The 20,853-nt window shown below is 35.0% G+C and overlaps 1 protein-coding gene across 1 annotated transcript in view; it reads right to left on the bottom strand.

Moving 5' to 3' along the window:
- LOC150097068 (uncharacterized) overlaps positions 1-20,853 on the bottom strand; it is a 221,768-nt gene that overhangs the window by 97,870 nt on the left and 103,045 nt on the right. Inside the window, exons 7-8 of the mRNA XM_090408117.1 lie at positions 19,165-19,540; positions 8,934-9,187 (exon numbers count right to left, since the gene is read on the bottom strand). Coding sequence (XP_090264243.1) covers positions 8,934-9,187; positions 19,165-19,540 — 630 coding nt within the window. The remainder of the gene's footprint in view (positions 1-8,933; positions 9,188-19,164; positions 19,541-20,853) is intronic.

The following is a 20,853-nucleotide window of genomic DNA, read 5'->3' as shown; positions in this document are numbered from 1 at the left end:
TTTTCTTTACAGAATTCCACTAACCTTTCCCCTCTCTCATTTCTATTACCTAGTCCATATCTTCCTACTACACTCCCATCCTCTTCTTCTCTGACAACTCCATTCTAGTCTCCCATTATAATCAGATAGTCTTTTCTTTTTTCTTCCTTAATTAGTTCTTGTAATTGTTCATACATTTCCTCTATTTCCTCATCTGAATGGTCACTTGTTGGCATATATACCTGCATTATTGTTATGTCCACAGGTTCAGTCTTCAATTTTACCACCATAATCCTGTCATTCAGGCATTTTATGCCAATGATACTCGTTGCTGTTCTTTTATTAAAAACATGTGCAACTCCTTTTTCCTTTTTATCTCCACCTGAGTAAATTACTCTTACTTCATCACTATAAAAATTACCCATTCCTTCCCATCTCACTTCACAGAGCCCTATGATATCAATTTTTCCTTTGTCCATTTCTTGTTTGAGATTTTCTAATTTTCCAAAACTGTTCACTGTTCTCACATTCCACGTTGCAATTTTGATTCTCTGACGATCTTTCATTTTCAGTTTGTTTATAGCTTGTTTTAAATCACTTTTTGAGGTTTGATTGGGAGGAACATCTGCCCTTGAAGAGTCCTTATTTCCCGATATTGTACCCTTTCCACCTTCTTTTCCTCTCTGTACCAAAGAGACACCACCTTGGTTTGCCGGGCTGGCAGCTGCCCCCTTATAAGTTCTATTCATTGCTACTAAAATTTATATTTTAGTAGCAATAAAATACATATATGGAATGGAACGATTTGCTTTCATCCATACAGATGGTAGGGGCAGCTATGCTACCATACTAGGGAAGTGACTATGAGCAAGGTGGTTTCCTGTTGCCTTCCTTGAAAAAATATATATTTTATTTTATTTTTTAAAATTTATTTCAGATAAGATTTACTGAAGTTGACGCTCAAAAAGAGAAACAAAGATTTATTATTTTTTTTAACTGAATCTTTGTCAGCTGGGAGGTTAAAATCTCATAGTGGCATGGATTTAAAATGTATTTTAGATGGTAGCTAATTTGTGTTACATGGTGTGAGACTAATTATTGGAAGCATAAAATGAAATGAAAGATTTTTATATATGTATACAAGTTTACACACATTTGTGGGTGGAATGTATATAAAAAACTATAACTATACTCGATATTTCACTAGTTTTTATACAACTAGCATTACAAAGAGTACATAAGCACCATAAATACACCAACACACTAACACAGTATATCTGAATTGGATGAAATGATCAGTAGTTGAACATATACTTCTTTAGCGAAGTGACCTTGGGTGGCAAGCTAGATATTTGAATCTTTCTCTGCATACAGCAGAAGTATTTTATTTTTATTTTTTTAATGTGAATCCCATCCATAAAAGGTTGGAATCTTATATTACATCTGTGCTACGGGCTGGATAAAAAGGTAATTGGCATATTCTTGGGAATTTGACATTACTCAGTTTGTAGTATACCAGCAGCCTCAAAAAAACAGTATTTCAGATCTTCATTATACTAGGTAAATATTTGAAATACAGTTATCGTTGAAATGGTCCACCATAATTATATGCAATCTACTCCAATCATCGGGAATTCGTCCCTCTGTCCAGGCTTTCTGAACTATGCAGTGCAGCCACTGTAAGACTCTTATACCACCATACTTCAGCATATCTGATCAAATATCATCTACCCCAGCTGCCTTTCCACATTTCAAGCCTTTCACTTTTTCTACTTCAAGTATGGATATGTATTCTTGACTGCATGCCTGTTGAGTGTTTTTTACAGCTTTCACTGCTTGTTTCTTTTAACAGTTTTTAAAAGTAATTACTCCACACTTCAAGGATATCTTTTTCTCCCATTTTCATGTCACCTTTATCATCTCTAACTCCTTTTACAGCACTCTTTCCTCCATTCCTAAGCTTCAACAACCTCCAGAATATTTTACCACCTTCTTGATATTTATTTTTTATGTTCTTGCCAAAGTCCTCCCATGACTTTTGTTTAGCTAGTTTTACACAGTGTTTCACTTTCTTACATTTGTCTCTGTATTCTCTGAGAGCACAAGCTGACTTATTTGCCAGGAACTTTTGATATGCTTTCTTCTTTTCCTTCACTGCCTCTTTAACCTCCTGTGTCCACCATGGAGTTCTGATTTTTCTATCCTTGCAGACAACCTCACCACATGCCTCTCTGGCAGAATCAATCAATGTTTTCTTCAGAGTTTGCCACTGAATCTCCAAGATTTGATTCTGTTCTCAAACACTTTCAATTATTCTTCAATAATCTTTGTGTATTTTAGTCTACAGTTCACATCTGAGAGCTGCTCAACTTTTATTCGCTTTAAAACTTTCTTACATGTTATTCTTTTCAATATGAAATTCAATTTTATCCTGCTCAAGACTAAATAGTGATCACTTCCAATTTCAAATCCTCTGTACTCTGGTGTCCTGTGCCAGGGAGAAAACATCACTACCAACAATAACATAGTCAATGAGACTTTTCTTATTCCTTGCCTCTTCTCTCCATGTGAATTTGTGCACATTTTTATGTTGGAACATGGTGTTAGTAATAACCAGTCCATGTTCTGAGCAGAAATCCAACAGATATTTGCCATTATTATTAGCTTTGCTCTTTTCTCCAAATTTTCCCAAAATATTTTTGTATGTCTCACAATCATTTCCTACTCTGCTATTTAGATCCCCAACAAGGACCAACTTTTCCTATTTCATCGTGTCAGTTGAGTTTTTGAAAGCATCAAAAAATTCCTCCATTTCTACCTTAGTAGAACCTTCTGTGGGACCATGGGCACAAATAAGTCTCATTGTCCAGTTCCCCATTCTCATATTTGCCCACATTACCCTACTTGAGACTGGCTGCTATTCAAGAAGATTAGCCTCGTATTTCGTGTTGAATACTATGGCTACTCCTTTTCCTTGATTGTCATTGCCTGAATATAAGGTTTTCAAGAAGTTTTAATTTTTGAATGGTATTTTCAATGTGACTGGAGTTTTTTTTTTTTTTTATTTCTTTAGGACCTCTGCTAAATGCTTAACCGAATTACAAGTATGACAGTTGATTCCATTGTTAATGAGTGTCAAAAGTTTTTCTATCTTTTTGGTAGGGCAGTACAGTCTTAGCATGTGGGTATTCAAAAAAATGGGTATTCAATTTTTTTTAGTTTGGATGAGGTTAAAATGAATGAGGACGGGAAATATTTTTGTGGTTTGTGGCGATTTTTTTTTCCAAACGAGAACAAGGTTTTTTTTTTGTAGACAGTTAATGGGCAGGGGGGGGGGTCTCTTTCTTTCTTTCTTCTTTTTTTTTTTTAAATAGTGCTATTTTTAAAAAATACTTCAGATATTTTAAATTTATATTCTGTCATGTTCACAATATTTTTAGCAAGTTGACTTTGTTCAAAATAGCTGCTTTTCAAGCTTAATGTGCATTCTGCTGTGGTCAGGTTCTTTCTGCAATTTTCTTACTGTTCATTCAACATAGCCATTATATGCACTGCTAAATCAACTTCGTTGATTGGAATGCTGCAGTGGAATGATTAAAGCATAGAAACTATGGAGTACATACTAAATGGTAAAGACTGTAGATCAGATAAATGAAGAAACAGTGGCCAAATATAAGAATAACTTGCATATAATGTCTAAAAACCCAGAAAGAAACTCAAAACCAATATAAAAGGAGAATTAGTAAAGTGTGTGTATAAAATCATCATCATCATCATCATCATCATCAAATTCCTGCTACGTACCCTCAAGGGGTGTACAGGATATGACCGTACTACATGAAAAAATTACATCATTACTAACTTCCTATCTACAATTTTCCTCCAAATCAGTCTGTTACTTGTCAAGACTCCAACATTATCAGATCTTATATTTTTATCATCTAAGGCACTTTGTACCGTATCAATCCACCTATATCTTGGTCTTCCTCTGGGTCGTTTTGCTGCCAACCTGGCAGAGAACACTTGTTTTGCTAATCTTTCCTCTCCCATTCTATTTAAGTGACCATACCACCTGAGATTAGCTCTGCTAATGCATTCCTGGATGCTGACAATGTCAAGTTCTTTCCTAATATCCTCATTTTTAATATGATATTGCCATTGATGCCATCTGTTCACGCCTCTAATCTTTCTCAGGACTCTCATATCTGCGGTCTCTAGTCTTTGGTCAAGTGTTTTACTTCTGACCCAGCTCTCAGATCCATAAGTTAAAACTGGTTTGAACACTGTCTTGTATACAGCTAATTTAGTGTTCCGACTAATTTCTTTCTTATTCCATATGAACTTATTCAATTGACTTCCCACCATACCAGCTTTGCTTATTCTGTTGTCTATTTCTATATTTAATTTACCATCTTCAGTAAAAATTGTGCCTAAGTAGCTGAAATGTTTTACTTGTTCCACAGGTTCTCCATTCACAACACAGTTGACATTTTCAATGATTCTGCCTATTTTCATTGTCTTTGTCTTTGCTGACCTTCATACCATATCTATTACAATAGCTATTCAATTTAGTCAGAGAATCTTGCAGACTAGTAGCGGATTTATTTAGAAGTATAACATCATCCGCATAAAGCAAAGAGCTGACATTAACATCTCCAATTTTGATATCAGGTTTAATGCCACTTTCCTTCATAATGTGATCCATATAGATAATGAATAACAGAGAGGATAATGTACATCCTTGTCTCACACCAGATTTAACATTAAACCATACTTCCTTCAATTCTAACTGCTGACTTACAACTCAAATAAAGACTAAGTATTGCTTGATATAATGCCCCATTGACACCATATAACTGCAGCGTACTGAATAGCTTCTCTCTTGGCACCTTGTCATGTGCCTTTTCCAAATCGACAAAACTTAAACACAGATCTTTGTTATATTCCCATGCTTTCTCGACTATTTGTCGTAAAGTGAAGATCTGATCCTGACAGCCTCTATTTGGCCTGAATCCAGCTTGTTCTTCACCAAGCTTTTCTTCCACAATTCTTCTCAACTGTTTCTCAAGTATACTGGCATAGATCTTGCCAGGAACACTCAGTAGGGAAATACCTCTGTAATTCTCACATGCAGTTTTATTTCCCTTTTTATATATGGGTAATATGAGAGCTCTACTCCAATCATCGGGAATTCGTCCCTCTGTCCAGGCTTTCTGAACTATGCAGTGCAGCCACTGTAAGACTTTTATACCACCATACTTCAGCATTTCTGGTCGAATATCATCTACTCCTGCTGCGTTTCCACATTTCAAGCCTTTGATGGCTTTTTCTACTTCAAGTATGGATATGTATTCCTGACTGCATGCCTGGTCAGTGTTTTTTATTACTGTGCTGTCATCACTGATTGTTTCATTTAGCAGTTTTTCAAAGTAATTACTCCATACTTCAAGGATATCTTTTTCTCCTGTTTTCATGTCACCTCTATCATCTCTAACTCCTTTTACAGCACTCTTTCCTCCATTCCTAAGCTTCTTCAACAACCTCTAGAATATTTTGCCACCTTCTTGATATTTATTTTCTATATTCTTGCCAAAGTCCTCCCATGACGTTTATTTAGCTAGTTTTACACACTGTTTAGCTTTCTTTCATTTGTCTCTGTATTCTGTAAGAGTAAAAGCTGACTTATTTGCCAGGAACTTTTGATATGCTTTCTTCTTTTCCTTCACTGCCTCTTTAACTTCCTGTGTCCACCAGGGAGTTCTGATTTTTTTATCCTTGCACATAACCTCACCACATGCCTCTCTGGCAGAATCAATCAATGTTTTCTTCAGAGTTTGCCACTGAATCTCCAAGGTTTGATTCCTGTTCTCAAACTCTTTCATTTTCTTTTCAATAATCTTTCTGTATTTTAGTCTACAGTTCACATCTGAGAGCTACTCAACTTTTATTCGCTTTAAAACTTTCTTACATGTTATTCTTTTCAATATGAAATTCAATTTTATCCTGCTCAAGACTAAATAGTGATCACTTCCAATTTCAAATCCTCTGTACACTCTGGTGTCCTGCACCAGGGAGAAAACATCACTATCAACAATAACATAGTCAATGAGACTTTTCTTATTCCTAGCCTCTTCTCTCCATGTGAATTTGTGCACATTTTTATGTTAGAACATGGTGTTAGTAATAACCAGTCCATGTCCTGAGCAGAAATCCAACAGATATTTGCCATTATTATTAGCTTTGCTCTTTTCTCCAAATTTTCCCAAAATATTTTTGTATGTCTCGCAATCATTTCCTACTCTGTTATTTAGATCCCCAACAAGGACCAACTTTTCCTTTTTCATTGTGTCAGTTGCTTTTTCTAGAGCGTCAAAAAATTCCTCCACTTCTACCTTAGTAGAACCTTCTGTTGGACCATAGACACAAATAAGTCTCATTGTTCAGTTCCCCATTCTCATATTTGCCCACATTACTCTACTTGAGACTGACTGCCATTCAAGAAGATTAGCCTCGTATTTTGTGTTGAATACTATGGCTGTATAAAATTAAGAACTGTATAATGTAAATAGCTAAAGAAATTAAAGATTAGAACAATTGAAGTGATTAAATTAAAATGATTAGAAAACGTATATGGAAAAAAAAATGATGGATAGAAAGAAAACATGAACTCATTCATGTTTTCATTAGCACAAATATTTCAGAATTATATGACTTAATCACACCACTACAGGATTCCAACCAATGAGGTCGACTAAGTAGGACACTCCTGTATACAATAAGCATGTATTAAACTCACTAATAATACAATTAGAAACTTCATGAAAATAATTTCAGAATAATTATATAACATTATTAGCACTTTTCATATGGTTTGGTGTTTGCATAATTATCCCTTTAACTAAAGTAAAACTCTAAGAGACTAAGATTTTTCTTTGGATAGTTGCTTTGGGAATGTCCTGTGATAACTGTTAGTCTATACTAGACAAGAAATGATATTCTTGTTTTAATCCTTTACTCAAATGTGAGCAAACAAAACTCTGCACATGAATATTTTCATGACTAGACTACTTCTATATAGAGACTGCTGACTTTTCATCAATTTGCCTCAGTATCCCATAATGCAGCATACCTCCTCTTGAACATATATACTGCTACACATTATGGAAAGGGTTGCTACTCATACCAGTTTCAACATTTATTAAGCTTTCATCAGTTCAAGATTACTACATCATAGATCTGCTTTGGCCTCAGTATCTACCATATCTCAGAATCTAATGAATCATTTTAGTTATCATTACCTCTTCTTTTTAATCCTAAGCCTCCAAGCAGGAATTAATCCTGGTTTTCTTAAAGTTAGATGAGTAATTTGTATCTAAACAGAAAAGAGAACTCAACAAAATTTTTGCATGTATGACAAAGAGTTATAGAATTACTTCAATTTTATTTGCATTCCCTTTAGAGCACAAAGAGCACAATGAGCAAGCAATCAATGTCTAAGTTGTTTAAATCAATCATCACTAGGGAGGCTTCTTTCTACAGTTAGGCTATAGAGATGAATACATGTCTTGTTATACTTCTGTAAATGATGTTGATGTTAGTTGCTCTCTTTTTTCAAACTTTCCATAGATGATACTTGATTTCACTGATTAAAGAAATGCAATTTCTATGTTTTGCTCTCAGAGCTGATTGAAATGGAGATATAAAACTTTGTCCAAGATAAATACTGTAAAACAGATAATATACTATGTGCCCACCCCATCTTTCCCATTATAATGTTATTACCTGTCTCAAAACAACAATTGTATACATGTAGTTTGAAAAGAATAGCATCAGAACACTGTAGTGGCCAGCAGAGAGCCCATCCTGAATTCATTAGACCATCTGTGGGAAGAAATGAAACAGAATTAAGGCTTGATCTAGACATTTGGCCAAGACCTAATCTCGCTGCTCTAATTTTACTTGCTCTTTTCATTAGTGAAACTTAATAATGCTCTAAAGGAGGAGTGAAGCACTATACCATCAAATTTCTGCCAGAAATTAGTAGAAGTCTACCATGACATATCAAGGTAATTATTATGGCAAGGAATGGGATAACATGTTATTCATTTATGAGAATAAAGACATGTTTTGTTTATAGCTGCACGTCTCATGACTTTTAGTAAAATAGTATAATATGATATTGTTACAGAATGAATAATTGTGATTGACAGTTTACATTAAACAAATTCAAAATTATCATAAGGAATATTCTATAATCCTTAGAATTATAGAATTCTAAGACAATCAGATTATAGAATTCTGTAATCTAATCAATTATTTTGTTCTAGAATAAAATCTTCATTATTAAATTATAAGTATGCAAGAATTTCCATATTCAGATTTCCATAGCTGTTGTAGTGATTCATATTGAAGTTTCTGGAATAAAAACTATTCAAAATGAAAATAAAAATAAACAATTTTCTAACTAAATAATTAAAAAATATTTAAATCAAAATTTAAAATATTTAATTTAGTAGTATACTATTTATTTTCACTCCAGTTACACATTTTTTTTATATTTCTTTTTTGCTGGATGTAGTCAAGTTAGCCAGTCTTGGGCGTGGACAGCAGAGTTTTTTCCCCAGTTTATTCTGGGGTTTTTCATCCCGCAAAGCAGGCAAAACTGGCCTTGAGAACTCAACACTACAGGCCATAGGATACACCGGGGCATAAGGCTGACCACCTTATCCTGTAAACGGAGTGAGGTCCGATGATCAATGGACCCTCGACACCGCAAGGTAAAAGAGGGTATAAGGAAGATGACAGATGACATAAAATCGAGATTATTATTATATACATAATTCTACTAACTCTGCAATATGAAATGAGATAAGAAAATCCCACTCATCCTAATATATCTTAAAATAAGAACAAATGAAAAATTACAACAAATAATAACTCAATAAAATACTTACTTTTTTACAAACATTACAGGAGAATACAAGTAAGTCACTACTTTCTCGACCAGTCATCTTGCTGACTTGATTCACATTAATATCTTGAGCAACTTCATGACGGGTATACAAGTGATCTACACAACTGAGATCAACAGCATTGAGCCTTTCATCAAAAGCTATTCGTTCTTTTTCACTGTTGAACACTGGGACATGATGGGGATCATCCCTCCAATTCAATTTTGGTTTGCCATCTTTTAGAGAATCTTGCATATCTGCAATAATGAAAATAGTTTAGCTTCAAAAAGTTGTCAGCTGCCTAACCTTCTGCTCTCCTTCCCTCCCCCTTACAGAGGCAGAATAGCCTTTGTAAAGTTCTTGTGTCAATAAACCAACCTCTTACAGACTAAATATAATATATAAAATATAAACGCAATATAATAACTGAATATATAACACATAAATCCTAAAGACAGAACTAGCTTTGATTTATTTGCTGTTCTGAGCATATATAGATTTGCCAGTCGAAATGGTTATAGGTGTTTAGAATTATGACCAAAGCAGCTAAGGTTATGATGCCAGTGTATTATGTCTACAAATTGTATGTTTCTTCTGCCAGTTTCCTACTTTCATGGGATGAAAAACTCAAATTTTTAGGAAGGGAAAAAATGCTACCACTTGATGTAAATGTAAAATAAAGGCCAAGTATTCTAAAATACAACTTCTGAGCAACTTCATGACAGGTATACAAGTGATCTACACAACTGACATCCAAAGCACTGAATCTTTCATGAAAAAAAAAAAACACATATCATTGTCGTGGACATTACTATTTTCTATTTATCGTTTCTATTTTCCTTAGACATTTAAAAAGGTAATTAGAAAATTTATATATTCAGCAAAATTAAATACATGGGAATCATTGCTTATCTCTTGGAAGAAAAAAAAGTAATACTGAATATTTACAGTATTATTTTTAATACTGTATATATTATAGTAAATTAATTATTAAAGAGGAAAAATTGCAGAATCTTAATAAATGCAATTTTTTTTTTTTTTACCTAGGAATATTTCAAGCATCAAAATGTTTAAAAATGATTCTATTTATATCTACATTATATTAGAAAAATTATTTGAGTAGGAATGTATTTCACTCTTTGTAGCTCAGTCAGTTCAACAATGCCCTTTGGCTGGAAAGATAGTTCAGATCCTGTCTGGGATGCAAAGAACCTTCATCAGACTTTTCACTTGAAGGTGAGTTGGCTGGTCTTACATGAGATAGCAGGTTTCTCCTACAAAGCAGGTAAACTGGTAAGAAGAACACACACGATTCACAGCCATAATACACTGCGCTTCAAAGGTTTCAAAGAAGCCAAGCTAGTTGGCATTGATTGGCCATTGAGCCTAATATGCACTGGAAAATGAGATAGAATGTTCAAAAGATATATTTCGGTGACTACACCACATTTTTTTATTATTCAGTTATATAAAACACTGAAATAATAGTTCCTGAGAAGTTTCGTAAATCGTAGGATTTACATCTTCAGGGGGTAAATAGTATAACTTAAAGTTTAAACAAGAGAATTAATAAATACAAATCATAACCGTCTGGCTATTCATAAAACTCAAATAACAGAATGCAGATATATAACGTTATTGACGTTGAACAATACTGGACAATGTCAAGTGTTCTTGTTCTCGTTCATACAGTCCGAGCTCAGACTGAGGTAGATTTTTTATTAGAGCTGACCACATTTGATGGAGAAGTAAACCTTGATTTTTATTGCATTGGGTTGGGTTTTTTAGCATATTAGCAGCTTCTTTAAATTTTCTTATATAACTGTTGTTTTCTATGTATGACATCGTCGTTTTATGCCAGAGTACATCGTGTCCAGTGGAAGTGGTATGGAAAGCAAAAAAACCAGGAGTCTACAAAATCCATTGCTCTTGCGGGATTTGCTATGTAGGACAGACAGGAAGATCTGGAAAAATACTCATGGCTGAACACCAAAAAGACGTACAATACAAAAGAGAACAAAAAACGGGTCTTGCGTTCCATACCACTTCCACTGGACACGATGTACTATGTATGACATCGTCATTTTATGATGATGTCATACATAGAAAACAACAGTTATATAAGAAAACTTAAAGAAGCTGCTAATATGCTAAAAAACCCAACCCAATGCAATAAAAATCAAGGTTTACTTCTCCATCAAGTGTGGTCAGCTCTAATAAAAAATCTACCTCAATCTGAGCTCGGACTGTATGAACGAGAACAAGAACACGTGACATCGTCCAGTATTGTTCAACTTCAATAACGTTATATATCTGGATTCTGTTATTTGAGTTTTATGAATAGCCAGACGGATATGATTTGTATTTATTAATTCTCTTGTTTAAACTTTAAGTTATACTATTTACCCCCTGAAGATGTAAATCCTACGATTTACGAAAATTGTCGAGAACTATTATTTCAGTGTTTTATATAAATGAATAATAAAAAAACGTGGTGTAATCACTGAAATATATCTATTGAACCAATTAGCCACAGAAGTCTACGCCTGAGATAGAATGTATTTCACAAACTCTTAATTTTCACAAACCTTAATACACTATTTGCTCACCTTTGACCATGATCACAGATGCTGCTCTCCTGAATAAGCTTCCTACTAAATACTGTTAAGTAATTTTACCAAGTCATTTGATCCCTTTCTTCCACCAAAATGGTGGTCATTTCCTGTATTGCACTTGGATTGGATATGTTATTTGTACCCTCGATCATTCTAGTTCTTCCCAAAGGTGATTTATAGAGTTCAGATCAGGAATCTTCTGATCTGCTCTTAATTTCTTGTTACTATTTCCTAAAGCCATGTCAATATAACTCTTGCAGTATTACATGATTATGTCTTATAACATTGATACTTAATTTACAGATGATACTTTAAAAAATTATACTTTTAACACACATAAGAAATTAGAATTTATTTAAAACTCCTATATATTTTGCTCACTTAGTATAAGCATCATTTGGGGAGAGAGTAAAAGAAATGATTACAACATTCAAAATATTAACACAAGAATGAGTCAAATAGCATGAGTCATACTTTCATGTATTTTGGTCACAATTAAGTGAGTAGGAGATATAACTATTAAAGTTCCGAGGAATCAGGTGTACGTATGTAGTTTGTGCAATCTAATCTTGGTATCCCAAAATGCATAACTTTAGACTTTTCCACATTAAATTGACATCCATTATGTTTTGTCATGCTGTCAGCCTATTCAAAATCATCCTGTATATCATCTAAGTGAATATCTTCACTTAGATGATATACCCTTGCAAAATGTCCCTCAGTATCAACAATATCATCTGCCCCTGTTGCCTTTCTTCCATTGGCACTCATTAAAGTTATCCTTCCATAGTTATTCTTCTTCCTACTTGCCACAGAATGAAAACTCTTTGGGAGTTTCTTTTGCCTCTTTGGCTAATTTCGTCTCATAATCTGATTTTGCCTTCTGTATCATGCAGTCAACTTTCTTGCCTGATCCTTGTAGATGTTGATGAGTTAGCTATCATCATAATAATAATTATTATTATTATTATTATTATTATTATTATTATTGTTCCGGGAAACTCCAAGGAGTCGACAGACTCATCGAGGGAGGCCCTAACATGTCAAGAACAACTATTCAACATTCACACAGTATCTATCATACCTTGCCTTGAACTCATTCACGGTCGTAGCACCCACAACAGACTCTGGAAGCTTATTCCACTCATTTACCACTCTCCAAGTAAAGAACCTAGCTCTAACACCCTTGTCAACCACGCTCTTGCCCAGCTTCCATGCATGGCCCCTAGTCCTCCCACCACCAGTCATATTTTCAAAAATATCTTCTGGATCAATCTTATAAAAACCCTTCAGTAATTTGAATGTCTCAATCATATCACCCCTCCTTCGCCTATCGTCCAATTTCTGCAACCCACAAATCTTCAACCTATTCTCATAAGTTCATTCCACAGACCTGCTATCATTTTGGTCACTCGTCTCTGGACCCTCTCCACTTCCTCCCCATCACGAAGAAACCCTGGTGCCCATAGCTGGGCACAAAAGTCCAGATGGGGTCTTATCAAGGCTCGATACAGAGGAACAACAACTTGTTCGTCTCTGCATGTTAAAGTATTTTTCAGAAGCCAAGTGATTTGGTGAGCTGTTTTAGTTACTTTTGCAATGTGCCCCCTAAACTTCAATTCCCTATCCACCAACACTCCCAAATCCCTGGCCTCATCAATCTCCTGGAGTATGGTTCCACCAATGCGATATACTGCTGCTATTCTTTTCACCCCAAAGTGCATAACCTTACACTTTGCCACATTAAATTGACATCCATTTTTCCTAGCCCAGTCCTCCAAACTATCCAAATCATCCTGTAAAATTTTGACATCCTGTGCACTCACAATTGCTCTACCCAACTTTGCATCATCAGCAAACAATTGAACACTTCCTCTCAGATCCTTTCCAATATCATTGATGAACAAATTGAAAAGCAGTGGTCCAAGAACAGAGCCCTGTGGCACTCCACTAGTCACAAGACGTCTTTTAGACTCCACTCCTGAATAAACCACTCTTTGATATCTCTCCATCAACCACCCTCTTATCCATCTCACCAACCCTATATCTATACCCATCTGCTCCAGTTTACTGATTAGGGTTCCATGTGGTATCCTATCAAAGGCCTTGGCAAGGTCCAGTAGTATCACTGTAAACCCATTACCCCCATCCATTTCAGCCGTCACTGTGTTATAAAACGTGAGCAAGTTACTGAGGCATGATCTACCCTTCACAAAACCATGTTGTCCCCCATACAATATCCCATTTTCATCTATCCAATCCTGTATTCTTTTCTTGACTAATTTCTCTAAGACCTTGACAATGATTCCTGATATGCTAATCGGTCGGTAATTTACAACAGCAGTCTTGGAACCACCTTTATGCAGTGGAACTATTTTCCCCTCTTTCCACCCGCTCGGGACTAACCCAAAACCGAGACTCAAATTAAACAAAATGGTCAAGGGTACTGACAATTCTTTAGCTACTTCTCGTACAACACGAGCTGGTATACCATCCAATCCCACAGATGTATTGACATTGAGGTTATGCAATAGACTACTCACCTCCACTTCATTCACCACAATTCCCGTATAATCTACTGGTTTATTCGTTTCTGCAATGTCACCACCTGGATGATATACTTTTGCAAAGTGCTCACTCAGTAACTCGGCTATCTCAAATGATTCAGTTACCTCCCTACCATCGGCATTCTTTAAAATCAATCTGAAATGTACATTTTTCCTTTTACTTGCTACATATCTAAAAAACTGTTTAGGATTCTCTTTAGCCTGCACGGCCAATGTTCTTTCGTAATCCTATTTTGCTTTTCTTACCACACTCGTCACCCTTCTGGCCTGCGCTTTATACCGTTCATGTGCCTGCCGGTCACCCTTCTCCTTAAATTCCCTCCATAGTTGTTTCTTTTTTTGCAACTCAAGCTTAATGGTGTTATTCATCCATTTAACCCCTACTTGATTTATTATTCGGACTCTAGGTATACAGTCAGCCATTGCTTCATGCAAGCACTTCTTAACTACCTCCCATGCACTATCAACTTCTAGTCCTTGCAGTTGTACATGCCATGGCACTGAACCAATCAAACTCCTCAGCTTATCATACTTTCCAGCCCGATAATTCCACATGTACCCTGTCTTAATTGAAAATTCTACACCTTTAGCCACCTCCCAAGTTAAGACCCTATGATCACTCTCACCGATTGGTGGCAATGTGGTCATATTTGTTACAGCCAAATCCTCAGATGTAATTACTAGGTCAAGCACTCTCTGACTCCTAGTATTTTCCATTACATGCTGTCGCAGATAGTTATCCCTTAATAACCGCATAAAATCCAGTTCCTTCCTCCTGTGTGTCCTCTCCTCACTCCAATTAATGCGACCATAGTTAAAATCTCCCATAATAATCACCCTCCTTCCACCCATTTCTTCTATTTGCTTGTGCATACTGTCACCACCATCTTTTCCATCACCTGGTCTATAGCAGCACCCAATTGTATATTTAGTTCTGCTAGCCACAATCTCACACCAAATGGCCTCAAATGTGCTCTTTTCTCTATCCTGCAATTCAACTTCTATTCTCCTTGGCTGGAGCTCATCAGCTATCATCAACAATACTCCTCCCCCATTTTTATTCTCCCTGTCATTCCTGAACACACTATACCCATCACATTCAATCCCACTAGTTATATCATCTACAGTCAGCCATGTTTCACTAATACCTATAACCTGTGGTCTGGAAGTGCCAACCATGGCCAAAAACTCTTCCTTCTTGTTCCTAATACTCCTAGTATTAGTGTACATGAATTTAAGACCCCCATTAGCCCCAACCCTACCTTGATGCCTTATATTAACTATCCCACTCAGATTTGTTGCCCTTATTTGCTCTGGCATATTATATTCATTCTTACATTCAACTGCCTCCATAAGGACTGTATCTCTACTCCCCCCCCCTTAACAAATCTAGTTTCCCTGAATTTGCACATCCACTACATTCAGCAACACTTTCTCAAGTCTTCTTACACTGTAACCATTCAAATGCAAGCCATCCATCTTATATAGATCCTTTCGCCCATCAAACTCATTCCACACATCCACAAATTCCACACCACGCATCATACATAACCCACGCATAAAGTCATTCGCAATTATAGCCCTCCTTTTAAACATTTCACTGTCATACCATGGCAAAAGACTAATCATTCTAACTCTCTCACTCTTTTCTTTTGCTACCTCAAACAATTCATTCAGGTCTTCTATCATTTCCATTTTATCTCCTTTCAAATCATTCGTACCTGCCACAACAATCATTTCTTTCACCCTTTCCTTTTGCTCTCTAATAGACTCAGTTACGTCCTTTATGGTCGCACCAGGTTGGTACGATTTTGTCAAATCCTCTACTAACACACCTCGTACTAACGAGTCTCCATACAGCACTCTATCCTTCATTTTGTTCATGTTCACATTCATACGTCTATTTTTCCTGTCATACCTTTTATTATTGGTTGGTTCATTCAGTATACTTTTGTTCATGCACTCTAGATGCTGTTTTGCTCTTTCTATTGCACTATTCAACAACGCGATCTCACTCAATGCATCTATCTCATCTTTTTTGTTCTCTGAGAAACCATTTATACTATCATTCACACTTTCTACATTCACACTCTCACAATTTTCATGTACAACCTTGCCGTTTCTTGTCATATCCCTATTTCCTTCATTCTGAAGGTTGACAAAAATATCACTCACGATCCGAAATACACTTCAATTCCTCATTCTCCCTACATTTTCTACACACATTCAATCCTTTATTATCATCTAACCACACTCCGACCGCACTCCGCAAAGTATACATTTCACAGCTAGTACACTGACTCATTTCTTTTATGCTACCATTCTTTGATAACGATGGCGAACCTTCATTACTGGCCGCCATTTTCCTTCGCACAGGTGCCATACTTATTTCAACGTGTTTTGTCAAATTATACGTTATAACACACCAAAAATAGACGCACTAAAATACGCAAGGCAAACAAAACAAAACTACACAATATTAAGTAATTTGTAGCGATAACTGAAAATGATACTTATCTTATCTGGAGCTTGCACGAACACTACACATTACGAATTCATCTAGCGGCGACTTCCCGACATAGATTGTGTTATAAAACACTTTAGTACACTAACCACGCTAATAAAGCTCCAATAATATACCAAAATTACACACTTAAGTCCATTAAATTGAATCCAAAACATCAATAAATCAACAAAAAACACAAATCTCTCAGGAGCTCTCCGATAGCACGTCCGTTCACCAGCTAATAATCATTCAGGCAATCAGTATATAAGACAGTGTGGAAATCAATTTTAATACTGATTGGAAGGCAGGGTTTGAAGTGAAACATTTGATTAAATGGAGACAATAGATGAGAGGTCTGTGGAAAATTAAATGCATGAACAAATAATCATAATAATAATGGATCCTTGGATGTGTCACATAATATGTATATATTTATGTGAATGCCATCCATGAAAGGTTTTAAATCTATCATACTGTGGGTGGACAAACAGATATCCACAAACTCTACTCAACTAAAGTGGCTTAAAAAAAAGTACTATGTTTGGTCCAATAAGCAGTGATAATATTACACTGGGTGAAAAAAATTATTTGCCAGCTAAAGGACTTTCACAAACATCTGCTACAGTGAAAGTAGCTTAGACATGATGATAAGTAACTTAATAAATGGATAGTGTGTCTGCTTAGAGAGCAGAAACACTATCCATTCAGCTGACCATTTCAACAAATGACAGAAACATACTAAAAATGAAAATATCATAAAAGAACCTAGCATTATTAATGTTCGAGAATAGGAGATGAAAGATTAGCAAAACAGGTGTTTGAAGTAAAAGGCAAGAAAATGAATAAAAGAGAGTGAAGTTTGGAGTGCTTTAGGAGATTTAAATATAAGATTTTACCAAATTAAATACCTAACAAACAACAGAACAACTTGAAAAAAGATGTTGACTGAAAACTAGTAATGAAGTCTTAATTGTGTTAGAAAGTGATAATATCTGGTACACCCCTTGTGGACATAAACCAAAAGGTGGTAATGGTATTTTCAATAAAGGTTTTTTTTTTTTTTTTCAAATTGGATAGCTCCTGAGGATTACATTAATTCTTTATCTATTTCTCAAATTCCAAACCAGTTATGTTTATAGTTATTCCGAACTAGACTTTTTTTTTAATTAACATTTATTTACAAGAGATCACCTTGTCAGATTAATTGCAAACAGCATACAGTCAGAGTGTTCAAAACAAGGTCTGGTTGCCAATAGCTGACTAGAAGTGATGGAAGACATGATGATAACTAACTTCATAAAATCAAATAAGTAACTCTCTGAATCAATAATCTTGCTAAACTTTCCTCTCTTGTAAACTTTAATCCATCCTCTCTGTATAATAAATGTAATAATTTATCTTGAACTCTGCAGCAGTTCTTATTCAAAAATGACCTTCAAATGCTCAGAGATAATCTGGTAGCTTTACAATAGTTTTCAATAAATGAATTTCAGATGTATTAATTTTTCTTCACTAGTTACAGTATTCATCCTTGGATGGTTAAGCCTTCTGAATGACATACAAATACATTCAGTCTCTTTGGTGTTACTTTGAAAGAAATAAGCATTTTCCTAGTTGTGGAAACTAATGACATTGCTTTATACTTATGCTACAGGATTTAAACAAGAATATAATTTGTCAATTATAATAAAAGTATTTTCAAAATCTATATTTTGGCTTATTTGAATTCAATATCATTTTATTTATTTTATTTTTGTTGCACTGTATAATTATTTAAGAACAACAACAAAAAAAACAAAAAAAAATGAATTAATTAAAAAAATAATGCCTTGGTCAGATCAGATTAAAAAAAAAAAAGCATGGATGTGAGAAACAATGAGGACTGATGTTGAATGATATTCAGCATCAAAACTGTAAATAACTTTTTTTTTTGTTTGTAAATGGGAAAAAAAAAAGGTGCATACATAAATGCATAATCTGTCGTTTATAGGATAGTATGAGTAGATGGGATATATATATATATATATATACACACACACACACATACAGTTGACTCTCATAGCAAACTTATAGGGACCACAGGAATAGTTTATTACATGGACAATTCACTATAGTGAAGTTTCTTCATAATTACATTGTGTTTATAGGGACTTTTAAGCATTTTGTTATAGGGAATGAGTTTGTTATAGTGAGTTGACTGTGTCTAAATGGGAGAAAAGAAAAGTGCAGACATATATGCATAATCTGTCTTTAGTAGATAATAGAATAGCAGGAATAGTTTATTATATGGACAATTCACTATAGTGAAGTTTCTTTATAATTACATTGTATCTATAGGGACTTTTAAACATTTTGTTATAGGGGGAATGAGTTTGTTATAGTGAGTTGTGTGTGTGAGCATTTACACACACACACACACACACACACACACACACACACACACACACACACACACACACACACACACACAGAGAGAGAGAGAGAGAGAGAGAGAGAGAGAGAGAGAGAGAGAGAGATGAATTATAAAACTAAAAAGCTAACAATACCTTCTTGACCAAGATCATTCTCCTTTTCTTCTGAAGCATTCTTTTCTGTTCCTTCAACAAATATAGTGATTGAATTTTGATTTTCCTTCATATCACTGGCATTATCTTCTTGTATATCTTCCATGCTTTCTTCATTTCCATCAGGATCTCTTATACAAATCCGCTTACCACCTCGATTTCTGCTCTTATTACGACCCCTTCCTCTTCCTCTACCTCTTCCTGCCCGGCCTCCCCGAGACCAAGGTGGAACATCAATGGGCATGTATAATTTGAAATCTTCAGTAACATCAGTGTCTACTTCAAACTCTTCTTCTTCTTCTTCCTCTTCTTTGACTTGTTGTGGAGTTTCTTCCTTGTCAGGTACAATAAGTTCTTCCTGTTAATTAGAAACCAAGTCATAAAATCTATTTGATTTATTTCAATGCAAAACTGATGCATAACTAAGTTATTATTATGGGAAAACTTCCTTTAAAAATCATAAAACTGATCTTTCAAAAAGTAGAATAAGAACTTTTATGCCAATATTTAATTTTTTTTATTCACAATATTCCATGATCCCCAAACTTTCTCCATCACAAATGTTTTTAAATGATTTTTTTTTTTTTTTTTTTTGAGGGAAGGAGGCATATGACTTTTTGACACCAGTTTTCCTGTTAGTGGTCACAGTGCACATTCTTTTCTTTGTTAATTTATTAATACCAGTATGCAAGGGTATGTTTCTAGGCAATTAGTTCAAATTCAATTGAGAAATGGATTATATATTTGGTTTAATCCTTTATCCAAGTGTAAGCAAACAAAGTTTGCATCCGAAGTAATTTCAGGACTGGGGCAACTCGTGGCAAAGGTGGTATGACTTCTCTTTACTTGCCTTAGTATCCATAATGCAAAGCACATCTCCTTGCGGACATGTATAATGCTATGCATTAAGGGAGGGGTCACTACACACACTGGTTTCAATCATTATTGAGGTCTCATCAGTGGGAGGCAGACTTAGAGGTGGTGATACCAAGGTGGAAATGTGGGTGGTGACCCTTCCCTTAATGCATAGCATTATAGATGCACTCCACAACACATCCCAACTTATTTTTTCTTCTTTCATTTATTGTTCATAAAGAAGGATGAATTTACATAAATTATCCATAAACAATTTAAACAATTTAATATGAAAGACATGAAAACAAGAAAGTAGGCAGCACTCACTGTGGAGCCAGACTCAATTTTTGCAATGTACTCAGTCACATGATCAAGTCTCTGACTTGTCTTTGCAAGGAAATCATATTTATTTTATAAATAACAGTATTAAAATGCATTTTCATTATGTAAAATTTTCAAGCATTTAATTATGTTAAATTAATCTGTGTTGTAAGCTGTGAAAAATAAGTTTAGGGCAGTAGTATATTATCATTGCGCACCTAAAAGGATAAAGGTGTTGCAAGAATAAGATGCATAAATGTACTACAGCATTTAATTAGTTTGAGCCAATTTTAATTTTGTGTTTATCAAGGGATGGCCTCTTGTTCTCCCCATGTCCAGACATTCTATGAAAAATGTCATCCACATTAATCTGGTAATTACCCCTTACCAACTAATATAGTATGCAAAATGTCCACAAAATTTCAAGTCTCTATCCACCACCATCAGCCCCAGGTCTTTCATCTCCTCCACCTCCTCTAAGATATCTCCACCAAT

This window comes from Typopeltis vanoorti, chromosome 18 (assembly GCF_054136105.1).
Source record: "Typopeltis vanoorti isolate ZY-2024b chromosome 18, IOZ_Tvanoo_1.0, whole genome shotgun sequence".
NCBI lineage: Eukaryota > Metazoa > Arthropoda > Arachnida > Uropygi > Thelyphonidae > Typopeltis > Typopeltis vanoorti.
Note: the sequence above shows the minus strand (reverse complement) of the source record. Positions and strands in the feature narration are given on the sequence as shown.